This window comes from Prinia subflava, chromosome 18 (genome assembly GCF_021018805.1).
Source record: "Prinia subflava isolate CZ2003 ecotype Zambia chromosome 18, Cam_Psub_1.2, whole genome shotgun sequence".
Taxonomy (NCBI): Eukaryota; Metazoa; Chordata; class Aves; order Passeriformes; family Cisticolidae; genus Prinia; species Prinia subflava.
In genome coordinates this window covers 14,012,017-14,037,379 of record NC_086264.1, presented here as the reverse complement: position 1 = coordinate 14,037,379, position 25,363 = coordinate 14,012,017, and the positions used below count along the sequence as shown (strand labels likewise).

Genomic DNA, 25,363 nt, shown 5'->3' with positions numbered 1-25,363 from the left:
GTCCCAGTGAATTGTATATATGTCTGAAAGAACTGTTTGACACTCTTCAAGCATCAGAGTGAATGTGTTCTTGAAAATGCAGTTGTGATGGTTGAACTTTGACTATTCACAAGATTTTTGTGCCACTGAATGCAGAAATAACTTGCTCCCTTGGAGAACTTTAAAACATTCTGTGTAAGGACTAAAGCACCAACTCATAGCACAGATAAACAAAATTCTGAGTAATCAGCAAGTACTACAGCAAGGTATCTCATGAAAAATTTACTTCTGCTTCCAAGTGTCAACACTGCCTCCTGCAGAGCTTACAGATAAAACTAGTTCCTGTCAAGCTGTGTACCAAAGAATGGGGCTCCAGAAGATGAATTTGTTCACTATTAGATAACTTCTGATGTGTAGAAATACTTTCAGATTAGGAAAAAATAAAACCACACCCTGGGAAGCTGGGACTTAACTCTGCTTTTAATGTTTTGGATTTGGTCACTGTTATGTTAATATTTGAGGATAGACTAAACATTGAGAAAACTAAACATACGTCCTGCCTGCAACACCAGTTAAAACAAGAAAGCCACCTACACTTGGTGGAGGGAATGGCTTCTTTTCACAGCAATAAGCAGAAGTTACATTAACAGTGGATTTACAGAAATGTTTTCTGCTATGCTCTAACTATTCAAAAAATAAAATGAGCAAAGTTTAGGTCCTGGTGGCTGAGACCGAGGACTGCAAATGGTTGTGTTTTTGATTTCTCTCTTGGTTAAACATCTTGTAGGCTTGTCAGTCTTGGGGGTGTTGGGAAAGTGATGGATTTAGTCCTTTGGTCTTGGGTTTCCTGGGGCTTCCAGTACTGAGAGGTGTACATTCTTTCTCCTTTTGTCTAATTTCCTCCCTTTGAAGTAGAGATCAGGCTTCCATTGGAAGCAGAGGTTGTCCAGATACATGGCATATGAACATCTGACTTTATTTGAGAGTACATGAAAGGCTTCTATTAGTTTCTTTTAACATTTCTGTCTCATAATATCATCTTAAATCACACACTGAAATAAAATCATAATAGTTGCCATCTAGATTCCTTGTGTGTTGTAGAAAGCTTAATGCCTTACGTACAGGATCTCTCAAGGCCTAGCTGAGACTTCAGCTGTATTGTCTTCCACATGTTTGGAAAAAACCCTTCATCATCTGCATCCAATTCAGCAGAGAGCCGGAATGCCGGAAACGTGTTTTTGTTTTATGGTGAAATGTGACTGTAAGCACTGTGTGGGTGAAAGCGTCACATTGGAGCTGTTCCTGTGTCTGTGCAAAGAGGATATGTCCACATTCTGGCTGCTCTTGTTTATTTGTAGGATTTGCTCCAGATCTCTTTGGTGTGGGCTGAGCCTGGAGGGCTGCACTGAGCCCACGGCGGAGCCACCGTGGTTCCACTCAGCTCTGTAGGGCAGAGGAGCCCTGCTGCTGCCGCCCTGCTCCTGCAGGTGCCTCTGTGGGGATCTCGTGTGCTGAGTGAGCCGGCTGCTGCTGGAGCTTTCTCCCAGATCCTGAACAGGACACTTGGTGATGTTTGACATCTCAGTAGCTGGTACTCAGACTCTTCAGCAGGCCTTGGGGCACAAGGTGGGTTGGTGATGCTGCTCTATTACAGTGCCTGGTCACAAATAACAACTGGATTAGCAATTTTCCTGTTTTGCTGAAACACATGACAATTTTCATCATCCTAAGGCAAAGTGTGTTGGTGCTTGGAGGCGTTGGTGTGTTTTGTACGTGTTTTGCCCAGATTCCTTTACCAGCCTATTGCTGTGAAGCTGAATGCCTTCCACAAACAATGTCTGACATCTGTTATCTGTGCTGGATTGTTTTTCTCTGTGTCAACTTGAAAATTGTATGTGTAAAGAGAGGGTTTTTTTTATTTGAAAGTTAGGAAATGCAAGGTCAAGTATATGTTTCTGATGAGTCTCACTGTTTACACTTAACAGCTCTGAAGCGGCACCAGCAGTATTATGTCTTCAAAAAGACAAAGGCTTTAGGAATAATTGAAAACAAAAAAGTGAAGAATGGGAAAAGCTTTGCCAGAGCTAATATAAGAAGAGAAGTCAGGTCACAAGACAATAATCAGGGCATCTGTTCTGCAAACTCCCAAAGCCTGAAGTTCTTTGTGCTTTCTAAAAAACCCAACTGTTGCTACAATGTTGTCTATTTGCGCTGGCTAATCTGTTTTCTTAAAAGGTTTATTATCTTTTTCTGTTTGTAAAGTTTGAAATATTGTCCTGAGAACCACTGTTTCTTGGAATAGAATCTGAAAAATCCTGCTCCATCTGCATCTGTTCTAATTAAACTTGGTTCCTAAATTCGGGTGAATGATGGATCAAGCTGATAAACCAGACAGCTCTATGGAAAAATTGCTTTCTATGGGGTTGATACCTAGAGATTTTATCTTCTTAGGAGGTAACTTAGAAGAGCAGAGTTAACTTTCAAATCATTATCATTATATTTGACCAAGAGCAAATGAAAAAGTAAGGGTGTAGTTAGGGTTGCAGATACAAAGAAAAAGGAAGTATGATGTTACTAGGAGGCTGGATTAATTTAAATGCCTTACACTGGATGTTCTGCAGTGTCTCTTCTAGGGGTTGGTTGTGAGTATGATTCCTTGGGAAAAATTGTCCGTAACTGGTAGTTATAAAATAATAAAAGTCACAGTTGTAGTTTTCCCCCAGCTCTACTGAACAGCCTTTGCAAATGGAATAAACTGTGGTGCTGATTCTTTCAGCAGTCAACTCATGTAATTCATACTTTCCTGAATGCAGCTTATTCTGCAAAAAGAAATCCTCAAACAATCTGTGCTTTGGCAAATAAGAAGCTGCTTGAGTTTGTGAGACACTGATTTAAACTTCATTTGGTTTCTTGAACTGATGAAACATGTTGCTTTTGAAATGCAGGATGGTGTTGGTGCAGGTCATAGATAACCTGAAGGTTACAAGCAAGGCAAAAAAGGTGTCCTTTTCTTCTCTGTGAAAATAAAGAACAAAAAATTAAGAAAGCAACAGTGCAGAGCCCTGATGGTCATAAGGAGAGAGATGGGCCGTTTTGAAGTGTTAGTCCTAGTTAATGTCTCTACAAAAACAAAGAGATTTAAACGCTCTCTGCCTAAAACCTGGAGAATGGCTGATGTTGTTTCCCATGGATGGTGTTGGTGCTGATTGAGGAATTCAGGGACAGCATTCACTTCACTTCGAGCTTTACTGGAAAGGGCAATGCCGCAATGGTGTTACTTTTATTTACTAATACATGATAATTTTTCATCTACTAAAACAATTTAGGTGGCATATACAGTGCTGCTTTCTGAAATACATAGGAAGGAACTGTGGTCTCTATTTTTCTGATGTAAACTTGTTTTTAAAAAAGTGAAATGTTAGTTATTTAAGTATGAATTAGTGCTTTTCCTGGGCAGAAGATGGAAATGTCAACTACATAGCAATGGTGCTTATTTAGAGTTGGCTTTTTCAGTGGAAAGAAACACATCTGCTTTTAAAAATTTTGACTATATTGTCTCCAGTATTCTAGCATGGAAATTTATGTCAGTATGGTTAATGTTTTTAAGTGACAGAGGCAATTACCATTTACATAAAACATTTCTGAAAGCATTAAAATGATACTGATTCCTGTTTAAAAGTAGGTCTATTTAAAGTTTAGGTCCTGCTGGGGTTGGCACGCAGAGAGGACAGAAATCTTGGCTCTGGTACTGAGTTTAGTAGGAATGGAAGCAGATGCACCTCTGAGGTTGCCAAGTTTGAGCCTTTGGTTCTGGCTTGCCTGTGTTTATTTGAGTTGGGACAGTGCCAGGACACTCTCCGAGGCTGGGTGGGTGCTCTCTTACCTGTGTACAGTGTGTGCCCACCCGCTCGATATCCGTGTGCTCCTCTGGAGGCGTACGGGGCAGCTGGGAAATGGGCACGGTAATGCTGGAGTCCAGTGCAGCCACGGGCTGGGCAAGGTGCCCCACAGGCATCTGTGGGGCCGAGATCCTTCTGGGGAGCACAGGGAAGTGGGGGAGATTTGCTTCAGAGGGATCTCTCAGCAGATCACCAAGTGCTGCTGTTACTTCAGCTTCTTTGTACTGAAAGGGATAAACATTACATTGTGCATAACAAAGAAGAGGAAGTAATTTTGCATGAAATGTTCATAACAAATATTTCAAAGTAAGTCCAGGGATTGTTTGTCAAATGTGAGCTAATGTAAGGCTTAAAAAAGGTCATTGTGGGCTACGTTGAGGTGGGCTGAACCTTGGTTTCCCCTGAGGCTTCTATGGAGGCACCAGAGATAAGGCTCCTCCTGCTCTGAACATCTGAGTATCCAGAGAGTTTGCCAGCCAGTACTTGCTCTATTAATCTTTTTGCCAAAGTTAAGACTTTGCTGGGACTACACTTGCTCTGACCAAGAGAGGAGTTTGAAGTGTGGTGCAGGCAGCAAATACCTGTTTTTCTTCCTCCCACTCTCTAGCAGCTACAAATTCTTGCTGCAGAACTTGTGAGCTCCTTTGATTTGCAAGTGCTGCAGCAGATTTGGGAGAAGGCTTTTGCTGCTGCAGACAAATTGGAATGTATTTTTGCTGCTTGGCAGCATATTTAGTGAATGTCACTTGTAGCATGTTAATTCTCTTGGTCAATTTGACAAGGAATGTGCAAGGCCTGAACTGCTGTGAGTTGGACAACACGGAAGGTCCTGTTGTGTTGGATTTCCTAAAAAAGCATTCAGCCTTGTTTCATTCTCAGTGGTTCACTGTCAGAGGGCTGCTGACATCTGTACTCGGATGTCTCTTGCCACCAGTCCTTGAGAACAAAGAGTAGTGCTAGAGATTATTTTTATACTTTGAGGGATCATCTGTTGAGGTCATGCTTGGGCACAGTTCATAATTCTTTTGTAAGTGAAGCCAGTATGTGCTGAAGTATTCACCATTCACATGGGTGGGAATTAAGTTACTTTTAAGCTGTCCTTACAACCACTTTCTCCATGTAAAGTATGAAGCTGTAAACAGGGTTTATGCATTTCCAGTGTCAGATATTCAGAGGCAGCATTACCCTTTGGTGGGAAGAAACATCTGGGACTTGAAATGTCTTTCAGCTGTTCCAGATGCTGCATTTGACTTGCTCCCTGACCTTTTCACTGCTCAGTCAAGTCCTGAGACTTGTCAGCTGTTCTGCGTTTTTTTGTCCATCTTGCATCACTTGACCCTTTCAGCTATCAGAGGGTCTTTATTGCCTTGTCTGTAGTTTTTTAAGCTTCTCCAGATAGTTCCAGCTGATCCTCTGCTGCATGCAGTTTACCTCTAGCATTGCCAGTTGTGCGGAATAAGACACTTAAAATGGGAGTCTGGGCAGAAACCTGGAAGGTGAAGGAGCACTCCATTCTAACCATAGAATAGTTTTGAGTTGGGAGGGGCATTTTAAAGGTCACCTAGTCCAACCCCTCTGCAATGAACAGGGACACCTTCACTTTTCCAATTGCTTTGGTAGCGGCAACCTTGTCTTGCAGCTGTGGCTACCATGTGAGGAAAAAGCTGAGGGGATGTAAAATGTGCTCTCTTGGCCATGAGAAATTGCAGTGAGAAGAATAACATTGACTGCAAACCACCGAGGTTTCTTGCCAAACAGATCATCTTCGTGCAGTCCTTGACTATTCTTGTAACTGGATTTGGTGTGCTTTAATGAGTTTCTCTGACTATTTCCTGGCAAAATGCTGGGATCTGGAGGAGGTGCCCAACTCCGTAATTCAAGTACTGTGTGAGTGGCAACTGAGGAGAAACACTTCCCTGCTTTGTGTGTCTGCTGCCGGCACAGACCTTCCACACTGGCAAGGAGAACATAAGTGCAGTTAGCTGCCTTCTAGACAGACCAGTGAGAGAGGCAAGTGGCTTTAGGGGAGCAGAAAAACATTGGATTGAGGCCAGCAGCGGTGGATGGTGATGGTCTCCGTGGACCAGGAGATGTTGATGCAGAGCCAATGTGTCAGGGAACATTTCTCATTTTGTTTGCTTTGCACTCCCGATGTCCAGACAAGCCCAGGAGAGTGAGCCCACAGCCAGCCCCAAATGAATGTATTGTATAGAATTTATTCCGTTCTGGTCATTACCTAAGCTGGAGGCTGGCCAAGTCAGTAGAGTTGACTCTGGCAGCAAGTACAAGTTGTGTTTCCTGTTGGGAAGATGAGTTTGAGGAATATTCTCATTTAGTGCTGAAAATGCATGGCTTTCTGCCTCTTCTTATGAGACCAAGAGGAGTTGGAGTATGTTGATGTAATTCCACACTTTGTCATGTGTTGTTTACATACTGTTTGCACCTCACTGTTCTCTGCATGAGTGCCAGCACCCTGATATTTCTGCAATTTATTTTTATGATCTTAGTGTTGAAACAGCTGTAAAAACAAGTAGTGAAAGTGAGCCAGCTGCTGGAATTTCTGATTCCAAGTCTGGTTTGTAGTAGGCAGACATTGAAAGGGAAGGATATATGAGAAACAACAAATAAACTTAATTTCAGGACTAAATGCAAACAAGTTACAAGGCTGAATTTTTAACTGCTGAAGATAATTAAATCACTAATGAATGAAATAATACAGCTTTTTTTGCACAGCAGTGGAACAAAACTTTTGCTTCTTGCCTGCTTTTTAGCAGTTCATTATTATTTTAGTATTTTCTGAGTAGTAATTCCCCCAGCTGATGGGGTGCTGGTATGAGAACAAACAGGCAGATGGCAAGTTCTTTCCTAACACATTTGTCATTTGTGTGGCTGAGGTGTGTTTCTTTTCCAGCTGTGTTGAAGAGAGCGAGTCACTGCCTGGATAATAATCTAATTATTTTACCTTTTCCTTTGCCCAGCAGGAGAGTTGCCCATCCCCAGTATGGAAGAACAGAATGGCTCTTCAGAGGCCCCTGCCCTGAGCCAAGGGCGGCACGTTGCCACCAAGTGTGGGTGGCTGCGGAAGCAGGGGGGCTTCGTCAAGACCTGGCACACGCGCTGGTTTGTCCTCAAGGGGGACCAGCTCTACTATTTCAAAGATGAAGATGAAGCCAAGCCCTTGGTAAGTGAAAGGAGGAGACAGGATGGGAGGTCAGGGAGAAGAGTGAGTTAATGCAAGCAGAATTGTCTGGAGTGTAAAGCACCGAACTTCTCTATCTCTGTCACTTGACTCAGTGTTGGATTTTGGATTTCGATTACACTGAGTCAGGCCCTGACAGTTAATGTGGTTTCCCCATCAGACTCATTTCTAAAACTTCCTTTCCCAGGTCAGGTTTTCTCATTTCTGCATTTTAAAAGGAGAGAAGTATACAGGAAGTTCAAGTAGCAAAATTCATCAATCAGATGGACTTGACTGAGGCAGATGAATAAGCTGTATTTGAAGGGATACTGCTTGGAGGTTTTTTTTCTGCTTACTATGCAGAGTATCCCTGCTTTGTGTCTTCCCAAGTAAGACCCTAGCCTGAATACATTGCCACCTGTAATATGGAACGGGCTGGTGTCTGCCTGCCTCATTCTGTTGTGGTGATTTGCTGCTCTTTAACCCTCATCTCTTTTCCTATTTATTTAGCTTTTTCACCAGCATGCTTCAGGCCTGCCTATCCCCAGAGTGCCACAGGAGTAGAGTTAAATAGTGCTGCCTGCTGGGTCAGGGCAGGCCTGAGCTTCTTTGACAGTAAGGATCTCCTGCTAGCACCTACAGGGCTATGATAGTCTCATCTGTTAATGATTTTCCAGATGTTTGTGACTTTAGAAAAAAGCTTTGACATCTGTGAGTTACTTCTGTGCAGGTACTAAAATATGATCATCACCCCCATATTTTTTATGGCTGCTAAATTTCTCATGATACAGCTTTTGTATGGAATTTCACAGGGAGTTCTCAAACACGTAAAACACATCTGCTCCAGCTTCCTGTATGGAACAGGCCATGACGCTTGGCCGAGCTTTACAGCTTACATTATAGTGCACGTGTTCAGAAAAGTATTCAGTCTTGACGGAGTGGCTTCCAAAGTGTGAGATAATTTCTAAGTACCTATTTCACAGCCTTGGTAGCTGTTCTTCCGTAAAATTATCTCAGATAGTATAGATTAATCTAATAACTCACTGTATATTTATGCACATTATATGTTATGATGACTACTTTGAACATGAAATAGTTAATAATTTCTGGGAAATACAGCATATCTTCCACTAGATACAAATTTTTAATCAAGAGTGTAAAAAGCAGCCATCAAAGTAAAATGTTTGTGGGCCAGATCCTGGGTTTCCACAATGTAGCTCTGCTTCCTTGCACTTGATTTCTGTCAGGATGTTTGCATATGAAGGCTTCATGGCTTCATGGCATAATGCTGTTTCATGGAACTTCCTGCAGCCCAGAGCCCAAATTATCTTGTCCATCTGCTGCTGACCTGTGGGATGGCTTCAGAATATCCTGTTGACTTTGCTGCTTCTCTTTTGTCAAATGGAAGTGGTGATTCTGATCTGATACTTGTGATAGGTTAGGTAGCAGCTTGTGAAATAACTAAAAGCTTATTTGAATTTTCCACTTTAGTCTCAAGCAAGTTTATAAAGAAATATAAATAGGGTGGGAAAACTGCTGAGAGAAGTGTAACTTAAAATATGCCAATAGGTTTGGAAAATTAATGAGCCTGTCCAAATTAGGATCAGTCAATAGCTCACCTTGGTGTAGCTTTTGAAATGTTTCTGAAGCAAACTGCACAAGTGTCAGTGCCTGAAATATGTCCCGGGTTCAATGCCATATACAGAACTATTTTTTTCCCATTACATTGAAGGATTTGTTGCATTAACGGTGACAAGAAAATCACTATGACCTTCTAGGAACCCTGTTATTCTTGTTCTTTGTGGAGAACTAAAGCAAAGAACTCCACTGATAACATGAATTTTCAGTGCATAGGGATATTAGGAAATGGCAGGCATATTTTGTTATATTGAATCTGTATTTAGGATAAATACCTCTTTGTTTACTACTGGATTGTACAATCTGTACAATTTATGGATGTACAGTAATTCTTTCAGACAATAATGTAATGGAAGAGAGTTAATGAGGTTTTGTTCCAAATCAGATTGTAGTTTTTATTTTGCTTGCTGGCTGGTGGTGTTTGGAAAGAGGCAGAGAGCAGAGATTACTTGTACTGAGGAATATTCTAGTTGTGTGTGTGTATATATATGTATTTATAGATATTTCTAAAAGGTGGAAGAACTGTAATAGGAGAGGACAAGACAAGCCAGTGAGCTTATGTTCATAGTTTATATTCATGTTAATGTGAATTAGAGAAAAGGAGAATCCGGTTTCTGGTGCAAATTCAGCAGGTGTCCTGAGCACCAGTCTGCTTAACATTTATTTGGGCTTGGCTTCTGTTCAGTCTATAACAGATATTATGCCATGATGCCTGTGTTTTTGAAAGTGAACCAAATTTTAGAAAAATATTATGATCTGTCAGACTTTATTCTCCAAATGACTGTGTATAACGGGAATGAAGAGAAGCAGGAGCATTTTGTGTCTAAACCATCAGTAAAGGCTTTGGAATTCCTGAAGCAGGCTCATTTCCTGCTAGTAACAGAGCTGGGTACCGCATATGCTTCAGTCAGTGTGTGTACATCTCCTTGGCGTCAAGGCTATTAAATTTAAAAGTCATTAACTATCAGTGTGAGTGTGGGGAATTGCCTCTGCCAGCCTGTGCCTACAGGCACGCAGAGCTACTGAGGAACAACAGAAGAAAAAGCAATGCACAGCTGTTACAGTCAAGGTCAGTGAATTGTCATTGATTCTTTATCATCAAACACATAAATCTTTCCCTTGTAATGTTTTATCAATAAATTAGCATCTATCTTTTGCTCTGATATCCCTGAAATATCTCTGAGGATCTGGCAAAGATGGCATTTCTGTTTACTGAAGATGTGTGTTTGGATAGCAATAATCTAGGTAATTCCACAGGACAAAGAAATCTAACAAATAAGTGAGCAAGCCATTCGAAGGAATAAATCGGATTTCTGATAAATCTCTGTTATCTACTGCTTGGAAGTGATAATGGATTTTGCTTTCTTAATTCTTTTTACTATTTTGTGCTTTAGAGAGCTATAATTATGCTAGATATGAAGGTCAGATCTCCAAGCTTGAAATGTGGGCAGCTGAAAGAAACCAGAATTTAGCGTTCCCTGTTCCACAGTACAGCTGTTGTTTAAATGCAGCCCATGAAAATTCATTTCTTCCTTTCTCCCCTCCTATGGTTAACCTCTCCAGCTGTGTCAGGGTTGACGTGGTCTTGGCTGAAGCCGGGAGGAGGAAGTCAGTGCCGGCTCGTGAGACATCGTGCTTTTTCTGTGGCTTTGTGAGAGGCAGAAGGGGGATTCAAAGCATCATCTCCTTTTTGCAGTTTTGCTGTCTCACTCTCCCAGTGTTACTGAGGAAGTGGAGCAAAGCTTGATAACTTGTACTGATGGAACATCACTGGTATTAGGTTGTAAATGAACAAGAACTTGACAAGCTCATCCAGTCTAAACAGCATTTGAGTTTCAGGAATCTCTTTAATGTTGTTGAGACTCGGTTTATGGACTTGAATTTGAGGTGTGTACAGCAGAGGGATCTTGAAAAGCTATGAATTAGCCTTGAGTAAGCAGTTTTGGTGTCTGCCTGAAAGCTGACAAGGCTCTGCTGTGTCAGTTTACATCCCCTCCTGAACAGTTTGCCATGCAGTTTTTATCCTCAAGATCTTTACAAGCTCTTAACTGTTCAGCTTAAGTAATGCTGGAAGGTATTCAGTGGCTCACGGTATCTTAGACAGGCCCTGGGATGGGACAGGAGCTGGAAGTGGAAAAGTGTGAATCTTTAATGTGGCATTTGAATTGGTTGTTCAAAGAGAGTTAACGGCAACTGCAGTCTTAAGTACAGATCACTGTTTTGTCTGTAAGGGAAAGATGTTCTCTGATGTACAAACGGAATATATTTTGAAGTACTACTTTCTGAAAAAATGGTAGAATGAATTGTAGAATGACCTGGGGACTTTTCTCCCCCAGCTCCCATCCTGCTGTCCCGCCACCAGAGAGGTGTGGGAGAAGTGCCCCTGAGGAGGGGCCACGAAGCTGAGTACCTCAGTCTTCTCGTCTGTGTTAACAGTGTACCAAAGTTGTTTATTGATGTGGGGACACCTTCTTTGACCTTCCCTTTTTGGTTAACATACTTGTAGAAGCCCCTCTTTGTTATTCTTTGTGTGTCTCGCCAGGTTCAGTGCTTCCCATTTAATGCAATTTGTGGAAAAATTTCATCGACCAATAAATCCATTTAATAGCATTAATAGGAAACTTGATAAACTACAGTTGCATTTTTAAATTAAAATCAAGCTTCTAATGAATGTAAATAGAAATTACTATGATAATTACATAATTTGTATCTTAGCCTGTCAGGGAAAATCTTTCAGTATTAGTAATTGAATATGATTAAAGATTGAGCATCATGATTTTTTATAAGTTAAAAGGAAGTGGAAAACATTTCTGTGTGGAGGGCAAAAACCTAATTGTACATGTGCTTGAGAAGTGCATCACAAGAGCTGTGATCTCTCCTTGCTGCCTTGGAGCATTTTCAGTCAAGGGAGATCAGAGGATGCACTCTGGTCCTTGTCTCTGGGAATCAACAAGAACCAGCTTTTGTGTGAATACTGATGAGCAGCACTGCAAGAAAAACAGCTTCTCAGTAGATTTTGCTTTAATTTTTAAGAGCAGCCCCCTCAGTCTTGCTGAGGGAAGGATGTGAAGTCCATGCTTGGCTTCATGGGCCCTGCTTAAAAATCTGCAAAGCCATTTCAGGGATTTGATGTGAAAACAGCAAGGAATGTCCAAGCCACTGATAATGATTTTTTAATTTTTCCATTTCTTGGCAAAATACTTGTTATTAATCTAGGAAAGTAGAAACAGTTTTGGGATGGCCATCTGCTGCAGGGTGAACTCTTGCCTGTGCAAACCTATTGTAAACTTTAAAGGGAGAATTTAATCAAATGAAATTAAAGAGGTGTCACAAGAAATGGGGTGGGGATTGATAGAGAGATGTTTCTCAGGAATATCCCTAGAAACTTCATACACTGGATGAGGTTCAATAGGATTTTCTTGACATCAGTAGTGATGTTTGCCAGATATCAAACTATTTTTCAAGACTTCCTCCTGTGGGATAGTGGTGAATATGGAACTTAAAAAAACAAACAAAAGGCCTCCATGAAAAAATCCATCAGAAAGTACACGTTAAATGGCTCATGTGAATGTGTTGGAATGGAAGGTGAAGGGAAAGGCCCCAAACTGCTTTGGGCTCTTTTAGTGGGTGTTCTGTGAATTGCCCTTAAATTATATGAATATAAACAGGCTTCTGCAACTAAAGCAGTGAAATCTCTGGAATACAGGGAGAGTTATCAAAGGATACGTTTTAGCTTTTACATACAGTAGAAAGTTCTGCTATTTCTAATACCTTTGTAAGTTTTAAAGTAATTTACTGCTGCAGGTTTCAGCAACTTACTCATAGAGACATTTTTTTTACTTCAGTGACTTACGTAAGTGCTTTTAAAGGCAATACACTTTGGTCAGTAGATACCCATGGGAATTTTGTACATGAGAGATTAGTGTGATAAAACTGTTTATTTGAAACCAGGGTACTTCTAGTGCCATTATTCTCTTGCTGGGGAAGGGTTTCTCAAATTCACAGGACTGAATTTCTGTTCTCAGCCTGAGACAAACAGCAACAAGAATCCATCACTGAGGTACTCAACTTAGAGGTGATCAAATTCCAACTTTAATCCCCTCTTCTACTTCTTTCAAATCAAAAATGTGAACTTGAATTTTCAGTAGTTGTTCTTTGTTTTGCCTTTAAAAACTTTGAAATCTTTGGCCCAGTAGGACTTGGTTCAATGTCTCCATCCCATTTGCCAACTTGGAAAATAACAGATTAAATGGTTGCCTTCCTATTCCCCATGCCCCTAGCATGCTTGCTGCCTGACTAGATATGCAGTTTAAACTAAAACAAAAGGTTTGCTTTTTCTTTTATCAGCCTTTTTAATGCATTTTGATATCTACTCCCCAAAAACAGTGGGCCTAGATGCCATGCCAAGCTATGCCAAGCTGAGAATATGTCTATCCCATTTTAGGCCTTAGAAATCAGGTCCAGAACTTCAAAATTCACTGAGATGAGACAGCTTTGTAGGTGGGAAATGTGAACCTTCTATGGTGTTTCAACTTGTGTGTTCCACAGGAGCCTTTAGTTATAACCAAACTCAAAATGCAGGATGGCAAAGAAAAGATTATCCCATGTGAGTCTGCCTGTTTGCGTGTCAGTCAGTACCGCCCCAGGTCCTCTTTCAAAGCTGTTTGGGAGCAATAAATGCATGTTCCCAGACTCTGCTGTATCTTTAATCAATCCAAATGGGGAAATTAGTTCCAGTAAATATTTTTATAATAGAACAAAGCAAGAATGCCTCGTGGCCCTGACTGAAAGTGCCAGCACCATTGACCCATGCGTGTGCATTCAGAGCTGAAGCTCCCAAGTCCACTACCATGTGTTGTATAAACTGTGTGTGTAATTAGACTCAGCCAGCACCTGCTGTTAGATTGGAAAAGAGAGGCGCTCTAATAAGATGTAAACTGGCCAACAGCTTAATTTCAGGTCTTGGCTGCCAATGCATCTGCCTAGTCCAAGTGTTCAGAGGGCTGCCCCCACCGTTCTCTTCCTGGGACCAGGGAGCTGGCTTGTTTGGAAAAGCTTGCTAATGCTGAAGTTCAACCCTTAGTGCTTCCTGGCATTTCATGGATGGGCAGGACTTCCAAATGTAAGAAGCTGCTACTTATTCTAGCAATAATTTTAGCAGCATTCATACAATTCTGCTATTTCAGCTTGATTCAGGTGGACTGCATAAATGCTCTTACACGGAAAATGACATGAATCCTATACAGATTTGAACACAGCAATGTGGTGAAGATGTGCTGTCTGACACGGACACTGTGGGCAAGAACCACCTTCCTTTGTGTGTTGGTTGTTAGAGCTTTTGGGCTGCCACGTGTTCCCTGATGAGCTGAGCCAGGCATTTCAAATCCCTTTGCATGGAACAAGTTTATGAGAATGGCCTTCACAGGTGGTATTTGTGTTGGCAGCCTCACAAGGGAGTCCAGGGGTTGAACAGTAACAGAAGGAGCTAAATTAACTTTCAATGCTGGAGGGACAGCCTTTCCAGCAGGCTTGCAGCACAGAAGTTGAGCTAACAAGAACTTTTCTCTTTTACTGCTTGGACTGCAGAATGAAGTCCATTAAAAGTCTGTGCAGCTCCCCACAAAGTGCTCCTGCTTTGAGTGAGTAATTGCAGTGTTTCCACTCTTTTACTCTTGAATAATAACCACAAGACGCTGAGGAGTACTAAGGTCTTCCATAGACACAGGCATGTGTTTTGGAAGCTGGTTGACATGAACTGAGCATTACTGTAATGATCTGGTCACGCAGGTGACAGAAAACAGACACAGGGCTGTGTTTTTAAGTATATGAGCTGATGCTTTAGTAAACCACTGTATGTGTATCTGCCAGAGTACAGTGGGGATCTCAGAAGAAACTTCTTGAAAGAAATAGAGTATTATTTACATGTTTTGGAGCCCAGTCAGAGTGGGAGACACTTGCAGTTCTCTTCCACTTCCTTCCTTTCCTTTTCCTCACTTAAAGAGCAGTAAGTAATGCTCCACATCCGAAGAAAAGGTTTAGTATTCATATGGAAAAAGGATATTATTAAAAACTTCAGCCTGTCATTCTTATTAAAGTTACTATTTGCCATAAACTGCCTAGTGTTTAGATGCCAGGTTTCCCAGTCCTTCCTGGACTTGGAAGTGATACCTGTCCCACTGTCTAACAGCCATTACTGACTGGTGAGCTTTTGCAAGCTAAAAATGTATTTAGCAAACTATATATATATATATATAGTGTTTCTCCTGATATTTTTTCTGCAAATAAAGTTGTTGCTCAGTACACTTCATTATAAAACCTTTAATTTCTAATGCAGAATCACTAACAATATCTTGGAGTGAGCTTCTCTGCTTTTCTTGGTCTCTTTTGTTGACTGCAGTATTACCTCTTCATCAGCATACTCCTAAATCCCATGTAGGGATCCAGTTTTATGTGGGTGAGACAGATGATGTGCTACATAAACCAACTTTTACGTGTTACAGAAATAATCCCTTTCAGCAGGGAAAACATTGCCTGGAGGGACTTTCTGAGAAAACACCCCATGAAAAATGCTAGCATGATTGGTGTTTGGTACAGGTCCTGTTAGCACATCTCTGAAAAGGATAAAGAAACAAGGCAGACTGAGATCAATTTGTTTTCACAACTCCTTACAAAAATGTTTAAGAGGAGAGAGCTTGGCCATGGGAAGAGCTTGGATGTGGCAAGGAAAGGAGAAAGGAGAGGAGGAATGGAACAGTGCAAAGTTTGCTGTGCTGTAGCCTTCTTCGTGCCCCTCAAGAATGCCAGATCAGTCTCAGGAGCACCAAAAGGACTTAATTTCCTTTAATGAAGTTGTATTAAATTCCATGCAGTATCTCAACTCTCCTGTCACCAAGCATCTTTCCTGGAGTGGAAAGCTCTACATGGGGGTGAGGCTTGGCAATATCTGTGTGCTCCTGAAGGGATGCTGTTGGCATGAGAGTTCATGGGTTAGTCTGGCAGAAGCCTAGTGTCAGATTTCATTCACAGCCTAGGCTGTAAAACACGTTGCATTTAACTACTTTTGGATCAACAGAAGATCTTTTTCCTTTTGCTTCATGGGTTTGATTGTTATTCCAGGTGTTTCTTCATTTTCTTTCAGTATTTATATAATATAATTTATATAACCAACACTATCTGGGAAGAAGTGCAAGTCATAACTGAAAAGTAAAACACACAGATCCTATGTGCCAGGTTTTTTGATGTACTGATGTTTTGGCCTTAATTTTCTGGCCAGTTGCCTCGGTTTTTAATAGGTTAACCTAACCTGGTGGTGGAGGGTCCAGAGGAAGTAAATCTTCGGCATTTATAATGTGACAATAAGAAGAAATGCATAAAGGTAATTTTCTACCCTCTGGTTCATACCAAGGTGAAAGTAAAGCATTTTATGAGTAATCAAACTGTTCTGAGCCAGCTGGAGACAAGAGTCATGTACTTTATGCTGAAGACATGCTAGAGAGGAAATGGGGAGGTTTTTTCTTTAAAATAGTCTTCTATTTCTATTAAAGCACTTGTTCCAATAAAAAGCCTAAGTCCAGCAGAAGTCAGTGCTGTCACTGGGTGCTGTGGAGCAATTTTCACTGGGAAGATAAGGCCCAGTCCTTCTCACTTCTCTGCAAGCTGGAGGTTTATATTTCCCAAGGCACTTGAGAGTTTGGACTGTGAAAACATGGATTTTACTCAAGTGTGAAATCATGATTTTAGGACCAGTGCATTATGACCCTTGTTTTTTCTCACTAGGGCTATTTGTGATTGCAAGAAACAGACTACAACCAATTCTAAAAACAAACAAGTGTGCCTGATGGCATTTGTTTTAACCTCTTTAGTGTAACAGTTAGTTTAGTAAACAGTGATTATTTTGGTGTCCTTTTGCTACACTGGAAAGAAGTATCCAATTAACTGAGTGAAAAAACCTCAACTACTGCTCTGAATGTTACAAAAGGCTGACTTAATTCTGAGTCTTTAACATTGTGAGTAGAGCTAATTAAGCTGTTTAAGCTGACATGTGGAAAACACAAAACCAAGCTCCCCATTCTTGGCTTGCATTCACAACACAGCTGTATTCTTGGACTTTTAAAATATGACTGATAAATAAGTGCATAGTTTTTCTAATAAAATGTTTAATTAAACAGAAGGAAGGTCTGCTAGGTTAAGTTGTTGGTGCTTTTCTTCACTCTTTCTGTGAGATTAGAAATGATTTTTTTGCTATGACTGTAATGGTAAATTACGCTGGACCTCACACACACAGTCTCGTGGAGGGAGCTGGTGACACAGTGAAATAATATGTGTATCAAGTGTTTGCATATGGGCAATTATGTGAAGTGTTTTTCTAAGAGATGACATCTGTAGGAATTGCATGATAAACCTGGGGTGAATGCAGTCACTGAGCATCAGGTGAGGCCCATCTGCTCTGGTTTTGCCTCCTAACTTCATTGGTGGCTGAGTGACTGGCTCTGCCAGTATCTATGAGGTGAATGGGCTGGGAAAAATCACATGAATGTCATGGAGCAGTGCCAGATCCCTTTCTTTGCCAAGTGTATCCACTCATTTGTGGAAATATGTGCTCTTCTAGCCCTAGCCTGTGTCATAAATTAAAACAAGCCTCTTCTCATATATGTGGTTTGATAGATATGAGAACTCTGATATTAGAGGCTGGTGGGTGTTCAGTTCCTGTAGATTTTTCCATCTTGTCATGTGCAAGGAATAATGAGTATTCTGCAAAAATGCTTTTTATGTAGTGTTTAAGTAAAAGGGACATGGCTTTGGGATGTTAGCGTGTGTGGTGCAGGAACCTGCCCACTTCTTCTTTTCCTGAAACTTATATTAGCACTTCTCATCACAGGATTTTTTTCTATATTTGTGTAGGCAAATACTGCTGCTGTGCTATTTTATCACATTGTGAAACTGAGGCCTGGTTTCTGCTTAAAGAGAGGAACAAAGATTAACATTCAAATTTATTAGCCATTTATTCCAACCTTAAAATTCTTCATAAGCTTTATGGAAATGTTGTCTATCACTTAAAAGGATGGAACAGAAACTTCACTGTTGTTTTATACAGGAAGTTTCTCAGAAATGTACTGAAATGACCTCCTGACATTTCTTTAAGGAATATATCAGCCCCTGTTGAATTCAATGGAATAATTTCATCCAACCATTAACCACAGGATTTGTACTAGCACCCACATGAGCTTTTCAGAAGTGTCTCTCTTGTCCTGTATTACCAACACACGGAAAATGAGTGAGCAGGTGACAGCTCCAAACAGCTTGGATTGAGAGAATCAGAGTCCCAATAATTAGAGATGACTTGCCACCATTCATCATCCTCAGTATGAAATGAAGCTCCGTGAGTAGAGGAGATGTCCTCGATTGTGGTGGTGAGGCTCATGGCAGGATTCCAAAGGTAACAGGGGAGTGATGGACAAAAGTGTGAAAAACAAGGGGAGCGTTTCATGTTTCATGTTTTCAGTAAAGCATTAAGAAGCTTTAGCAGCAGCACAGGCCATATCATCACTACCTGACTTAGCCAAGACTTAAATAAATTAGTTTGGTAGATGGAGTAATAGAATATAGAGAGTGCACAGATATTGAGAAAATAAGAGGGTTTTCTTCCCCACGCTAAAGAAAGGCCATCTTCCACCTTGCTTTCAAATACCAGAAATAACTCTGTCCTCAGGGGGTTAGCAACTCCTTGTGTGTTTTAAGGTTTTAAAGATGTGATGGGAGGGTTGTGGCAGTGAGTTTTGGGTGGCCACAGAGGAAGATGCAGTGGGTGTGTCCTCACAAGGACTCATTCCCCAGAGTGGAGGTGACATACAAGTGGTGCTGTTCCTTGTAACCTCACGTAATCTCTTGATCTTGTCAGATAGGAACACTTGTGCATTAGACTAATCATGATCAACTCAGTATCGAGTGGCCTGAGAAAACCAGAATTCAAGCATGTTCTATCCCACACTCAGCCTAAATGCTGTAAAAATTTCCAGACAATTAGGGACGATAAGCAGTTTTGTGATAATTAGTCTTTTCTACAGCTTGACCTTTGTGTGGGTGATGGGCTTTTTGATGATCTTCCTGTTTTCCTGTTTAAAGGGAATTTCAGCACTGTAGGAGGTCTGTGTCCATTAAAAGGGCCAAGTCATGATGACTTTTTTCTTCCTTCCTTTTATTTACTTGGATGTGGTACAAGTTTGCATGGCTCCTGAAGCAGCAAAATGAATAGCTCACAGGAGAGCCTCATTAGTCTTGAAATTAAAATAATTGAGTTCTTTCAGCTTATTAGTGCTTAAGAATAGCCTTCTCTAAGTCCATTACCTCTGGGATAAAAGCCGTATTTGCAGCTGAATAAGCAGCATGTACAACATGACTTGTTGCTAGGGAAAGAAGCTTTCTTAGTTTTTTGCCAGGCTTGTGTAGTAGAGAAAAACTGAATGACCTCAAACTGCATTCCTGAAATCCTCTTTACTCTTCAGTTGGCAGTCCAAAAATATTTCCGTAAGTGACTCTGGCTTTCTGGAGCTGCTCTCATTCCCTTTCCAGCTCGGACAGTCCTGATGTAGGAAAAGCAGCTCCTTCTGCCTGCTGAGTCCAGTTCTATGATGGCAACGCTCACTTGTCTTTCATGGGTTGAACCCTGGTTCCTCTGGAGTCATTGATACGAATCTCCATCAGGAACCATTCGAGGGTTCTTTAAATAGACCAAACAAGGTAAAAATGTGTTGAGAGGAATCTTGCCAGAGTGCCTTTAAGCAAGACATTTAATTCTCTATCAGCAACCAGGCACATAAAAATAATTTTTGTCTTTTAACAGCTGAAGTTTCTAACAATTGTACAGAACACAGTGCAGTAGAGAAGAAACTGAGATGGTGCTGTACTGGTTATTACAAGAGACTTGAATACAGCAGGTCAATGGCAGTGCCTTTATTTATACAGTTTGGGTTTATCAAATGAGTCTTTTTCTGCACTGGGAATGAGGGTAGTTCAGTTTAAGAAATTAAGTTTAACAAGTTCAGGAGTTTATAGTAGATGGGAGAAACAGTTTTTAAAAGTTAAAAGTGCCAGAAGAGGCTTGGTGGTTATTGTTCTGGCATCTGCTGTCTTACTTCCAAATGTCTGTGGCAGAGACATGGCACAGGACAGACTGCAGTTCCCTGGATACTTGCATGATATTAGTGATGGGACAGAAGCCCCCAAATCCTGACAGTGTCATCATATGAGACTCTGTCCTTACCCACCCTTTGGACAGAGGCTGTAGCTGTCTCAGATTAATAACAGAGGAGGAGAATCCAGCAAGGCGGATGGTGACTCTTGTTTGTTTGGCTGGCACTCATATATCAGAGGCATCTTGGTCAGAAATGCCTGAAGTCTTGAATAGGTGGTACAAAGGAGGTGTGTATCTGTTAAAAGGCCTTGAAACTCAGTGACAAGGGCTGTGGACTGAATATTGGACAGGAGTGTTTGCAGGCTTTGGTGGTTGGTCTAGTTTTCTTAGATCATAAAGCCTTTTGCATTCAAAAATAATATTCTTTATCCTCAGTTCTGCTTAGCATTCAAAACTTGAAATCTTTGTATAAATGGGGACACAAGCCTTTATCTTATACTCAAGCCTTTATCTTATACTCAAGAGTGAGGTCATTAACTTGTGGTACAAATTTATGTTTCAAAATGAAAATCTATTGAGTAGAATCCCCTAGAGTGGAATATCGTTACATCAGTTGATCTTCTCTGCTTTAGAGGGGAAAGAGAAAAGAAAAGAGACCTGGAGCAATCACTGATACAAACTCTTCTTAGGAGATAAAAAAGGAGATAGTTTAGACATGGGTTTTTGATTCAGAGTTTTGTTCCTTAACATAAACCTTCCTAAAAATAGATGGATACAAATGGCTTCAAATGAACTTGCTGCTGTTTGTGTTTGAGTGACTGTATGTTTATCATCTTGCAATTCAATGGAGCTCTCAGGCTGGAGAGCTTTCTTGTTTTGTTTTGCTAAATGTATTGCACATGGTCCTACTTCTTGATTTGTGCTCTGACAATGGATCATAGCCATAGAAATTTTGATAATTTGCTTCATTCTGCATAGCTCTAAGTCTCACTTCAGACACCTCTGCTGATGTAGGCAGAAACTTAATCTGAAAGTCTTCTCTTTGAAATTTAGGCTGTTGCTCAGTGGCACTCTCAGATGGACTGGATTTTCATAGTAAATATATTTAAATGTTTGTGGGGTAAATACCAAGTTTTTGTGAAAGGTTCCTAGCTGGATGGATGGGGTCTGGGATGGGAGACGCTGGCCTTTGTGCATCTGAGTGCACACACAAATAGCAGTTTCTGAACAAATATGGAAACCGTAGCAGTGTAATTCCTTTCCCTTCAGACAAATGTTTCCAAGGACAGCTGTTCAATAAAGAGCCTTGGCATGGCTGAAATCTTTCCTTTCCGTGAAAGCAACCCCTCATTTCAGCCCCTCAGGAAACTCCAAAGATCTGCCTGTGAGTCTAGATGTCTTTTTTTGGGTTGCTATGAGACAGCAGCAGTGTACCTGCTGCCTGCTTTCCCCGGGGTATCCGTCCAGCCATTTTAAATGACCCAGCCTGTTCGTGTTCAGTACTTCCTTGACTATTGTGGATCTAAAATGTACAAAATAGCCAAACTGGAAGGGGAAACTAATGGAGAGAGCACCAAAGCTATAAATATGAGATGCTGTTTGTCAAAATTGATGCTAACATTTTTACAACATGATTTGATTGATTAACACTTCAAACAGCAGCCTTGATCAGGATGCTTTTGTGAACAAGATAATTTATCTCAACAAATGTGTTCACATAAATGTTTAAAAATGAAAGGCATGATAAATCTGTCTAGAGCCTGCACGCAGTGGAGCTGCCAAACCTGCCACCTGTTAAAGCTTTTAATGAACTGTTCCGTATTTAACAGAAGAAGTTTAATTAATGTTGTCGCTTTCCTTTGCCGAGATTTCCCTTATCTCAGGCACTCGGAGATACCGTGTAGCAAATGCTTCTGAGGGGAGCAGCTCTGGTGTTGCTCTGGTGTTTTAATGAGACTTTCAGCAAACCAGTGAAGAAGCCATTAAATCTTAAATGTAGCTTTTGTGCAGCACAGCCACAAGGACAAGCCTTTTGTCCAAAGCCACAGGGAGACTGTGTTTTGTTGGGAGTCAAAAGTTGCCCAGCCTCCTGTTATGTCATTAGATTAATGGGAAATTAGTTGCTCTGGATTTTCTAAATGGAAGATGATGTTTCTGAGAGTAAACCAGAAATGCATCAGGATGTTTTGCTTCCGTGTGTGTGAGAGAGGGAAAGCCTTTGAGCGCATTAAGACCTCTAGACACGGGTTGGTGGAGGTTTTTCTGTAGCAAGGGGGAAAAGTATTCACAAGTCTTTCTCCATCCCTCTTGTAGCTACTGCAAGGCTCCTAGAAGGTCTCCCCAGAACCTTCTCTTCTGAGAAACTCCAACAGGATGCTTTTTTTATGCTCTTCAATGAATTCCCACTTTTCTTTTTCATCCAGAAGCATACTGGATGCTCCTGTATAGGTCCTTGATTGACTTCCATTTACTGTGGATGTGGAAAACATTTCTGAGTAAACAATACTCAGCCTTTAGTTAAGCTATGCAATGACCAGACTGAAGCTCACTGATGTTGCAGAAGGGATGTAGAAGGGCAGAAAGGAGCTAGAAAAAGTAAAAGCAGTGGGTAAGGAGATACAATAGCAAGGGAGAAAGTGGAGATTTATGAGGTACATGGGCAGAGTTAGGAGCCTGATCAGTAATAGCCATTGGTAGCAGCACTGGCATTGTAAAATTATACCCTTTAAAAATACTAATGAAATGTCTTTGACTACCTTCATTGTGTGTTCTGGCTTCAGAAAGCAGCCTGTGAAAGCATCCTCAAGCCAGGGGCTCAAGTGGATATTATAATTCAGGACCTTTTCTGTTTTTCTTTTGGCTGAGCTACATTTTGTCCCAGGAGACAAAATAGTGTGATAGTTTTCACAAACTACTATAAACTTGAGACGCACCCTTCTTTTTCTTGCCACATCCTCACTGGTACCTGGGTTTCCTGCGATGATCCCAGCTCCAGTGGAGTCACTATGCTCTGTAGCTGTGAGGATGCCAGAAAATGGGACCACTTCTGGTTCAGCTCCAAAGTAAAGTTTCACTTGCAGATTGGTGGGCTGGCTAGTTTGACATGTTTGCCCTGTTTTCACTTTGGTGAAAACAAATGTGCAACAGAAATAAGTGTGTATCTAGAAATGCTTAAAACTTCTGGAGCTGTCTCTCAAAAAGCAGATTCCAAAGTGTTGACAGCAGATGACTGATATGGATTACTTTTTCTTAACAGTTGGAAGACAGACCCCTTTTCAACAATAATTCCAGGCAGGGAGCAGTTCAGTGGCCAAAATATTCCTGTTTGCCAGAAAGCCTGGAGCTTTGTTTCTGTTCACCTGCTGTGTAAACACTGCTTGGTTTCTCCTCTTCCATAAACTGCATTTCATCCTCTTGCTTTTGTAAAGGCTTCTGCAGTTTCTCCTGCAGACCGTGAAGGCCTTCATGGTCATTTATATTTTGATAACTTATTAAAATAGCAACATGGAATCTAAGGTATTTTTATTAATACGGTTGGAACAGAGCAGCTGCTGGAGTGCAGTTAATAAAGCTGGCCTCCAGTCACCCTGAATCCATTTTTACTCCAGACTGTCTGGCACTCTGCAAGATACACCCCCCTCAACAGGTCTGCAGAAAGCTTGTCACGCTGTCTTGTGGAAAAGCAGATAAATGATGGGATGATGTTTAAATCTGTAAAATTTTAAAAAACCTGTAATAAGCCTAAGTACACTCAGTTATTCTTGCTATATGTTTACAGAATGTTGTAAAATACTGTTGTTGGTGGTATTCAGAGAACAGGGTAAAAATCTAGATTATGAGAGTCTTATTTATTCGCAGTGAAGTAAGTTCTATTTTGAGACAGCATAGTTTAGAAAAATATTGGCTATTTTTAAAAGATATCTCTAATTAAAAATGCCAGCCTCCCTGCAGACCTTGGTAAGGTGCAGGAGCAAGTCCTTCTGGAAACTTTTGCATACAGAGGGTGCCGCTCTGTGGCTCAGCTTTGGCTTTGGTGTGGTCTCCCATAGTGCAGTCGCAAACTCTCAAAAGAGATATCCAAGGGGAACTGAGAGGAATTGTTTGTGATTGTCCTTGAGTGGTTGTTGCCTTACCCTAGGTTGATTTTGTGGTCCCCATCAGTTCATGGAGCTGAACTGATGTTAACAACTTGCCAGACTTGAAATAGTTCTGAATGCAAGTTGTACCAGTTGATTATGAAGAAACCACACAAAAACCCCTCAACCTAACTTGTGCAAGCAGAGTTGCAGAAACGTGCATGTATTCTGCATAACTGATTCACTGGTACTTGACTTGACCTAAACTAACTCCTACTAAACCCTGCCTTGATTTTGTAGTTATTTAAACTGGGGATTATCTGGCACCTTTTCTTACATAGCTCGCAATTTAAGCATTATCCTCAAAAAACATGTTACTAGTACACTAATAAGATTAATAATAAACAGCTAAATCTCATGCAGGACAAATTAGAGCAAGCAAATAGCCCTGCAGAAGTGTATTAGTATAAAACCTGAAAACATTATTTTGGCAAGACAGCACTTAATTGCCTCATGTCTCTATGTGCTTTTTGAGTAAAATCCATTCAGAGATATTTAAAATCATATATTTGTCTTCACATTTGCCGATCAGCATCTTCAAAGCATTGGAATTCCTTGTGTGATCAGCTTTCTTGGGCAAAGCTTGGTATCTTTTGGACGAGGTGGTAAGTCTGCTCCTAAAACCGAGTTTAAATAAGGTGGGGGGAGTGCACCTAGGGAAAGGTCACGGGGCGGGCCGGCAGGAGGCACAGGGCGGCTTCCCTGTTGCAGCGGTACACGGAGCTGCAGACAGAAATGCCATCTGTCAGCTGCTCCTCATGGAGCACTCGTGCTCTGGCCATCCTGCCTCCTCTTCCGTGCTTCCTCCTGAAGTTCAGCTGCTGAATGGGGCTGAAAATGTTTTGAGGGACCAGCGTGGGATAAAACATATATTTGAGCAAGACTGTATCATGCTGTGAGACTAATCCAAAGTAGACTGATGTCGTTCTTGCTGCACTGCAGTGTTTTAATCAAGCACTTAGTTAATGGAGCAGTATTTTTTCTCAAGTTAAACGCTTCGTATATGCAGAGTTTTGATTTTAACAAACATGTTGCTCCGCTCTTCAGGAGATCTTTGGTTTGAAGCAACAGTGTGCTATAGAAAAATCCATGTGTGTGAGAATCTCCCTTGAAAGTGGGCTTAATATTCAATTAGGGAAAAGGCCAAGGCTTCTTGAGCAATCCAGATTTCTGTTGTGTGCTGTGAGTCATCCCGAATGCCCAGCTAGAGAACCAGAACTGCCCTGGGAAGGACAGAAGTGTTGGAAATGGGAACACAGCATGGCATACTGCAGCAGGAGCCCTGCAAAACACTGCTGACCTGTGGAGGCACAGTGGGCAAACAGAATGGCAGTGGGAGCCAGGAGGGGCTTGGGTCAGGGCCACATTTTTCTCCCATTTTCCTGTATTTCTATAGACTGTG

The 25,363-nt window shown here is 41.1% G+C and overlaps 1 protein-coding gene across 5 annotated transcripts in view; it reads left to right on the top strand.

The window, feature by feature from the left end:
- The window catches only part of ARHGAP24 (Rho GTPase activating protein 24), a 114,977-nt gene that overhangs the window by 8,171 nt on the left and 81,443 nt on the right, over positions 1–25,363 (top strand). For 3 of the 5 annotated variants that reach the window (XM_063415022.1, XM_063415025.1, XM_063415020.1), the window contains one exon: positions 6,857–7,059. In XM_063415022.1, coding sequence (XP_063271092.1) covers positions 6,880–7,059 — 180 coding nt within the window. In that variant the 5' untranslated portion in view covers positions 6,857–6,879. Of the gene's footprint in view, positions 1–1,344; positions 1,606–6,856; positions 7,060–25,363 lie in introns of those variants that run through there. The other 2 variants (XM_063415023.1, XM_063415021.1) reach the window with 2 other exon arrangements.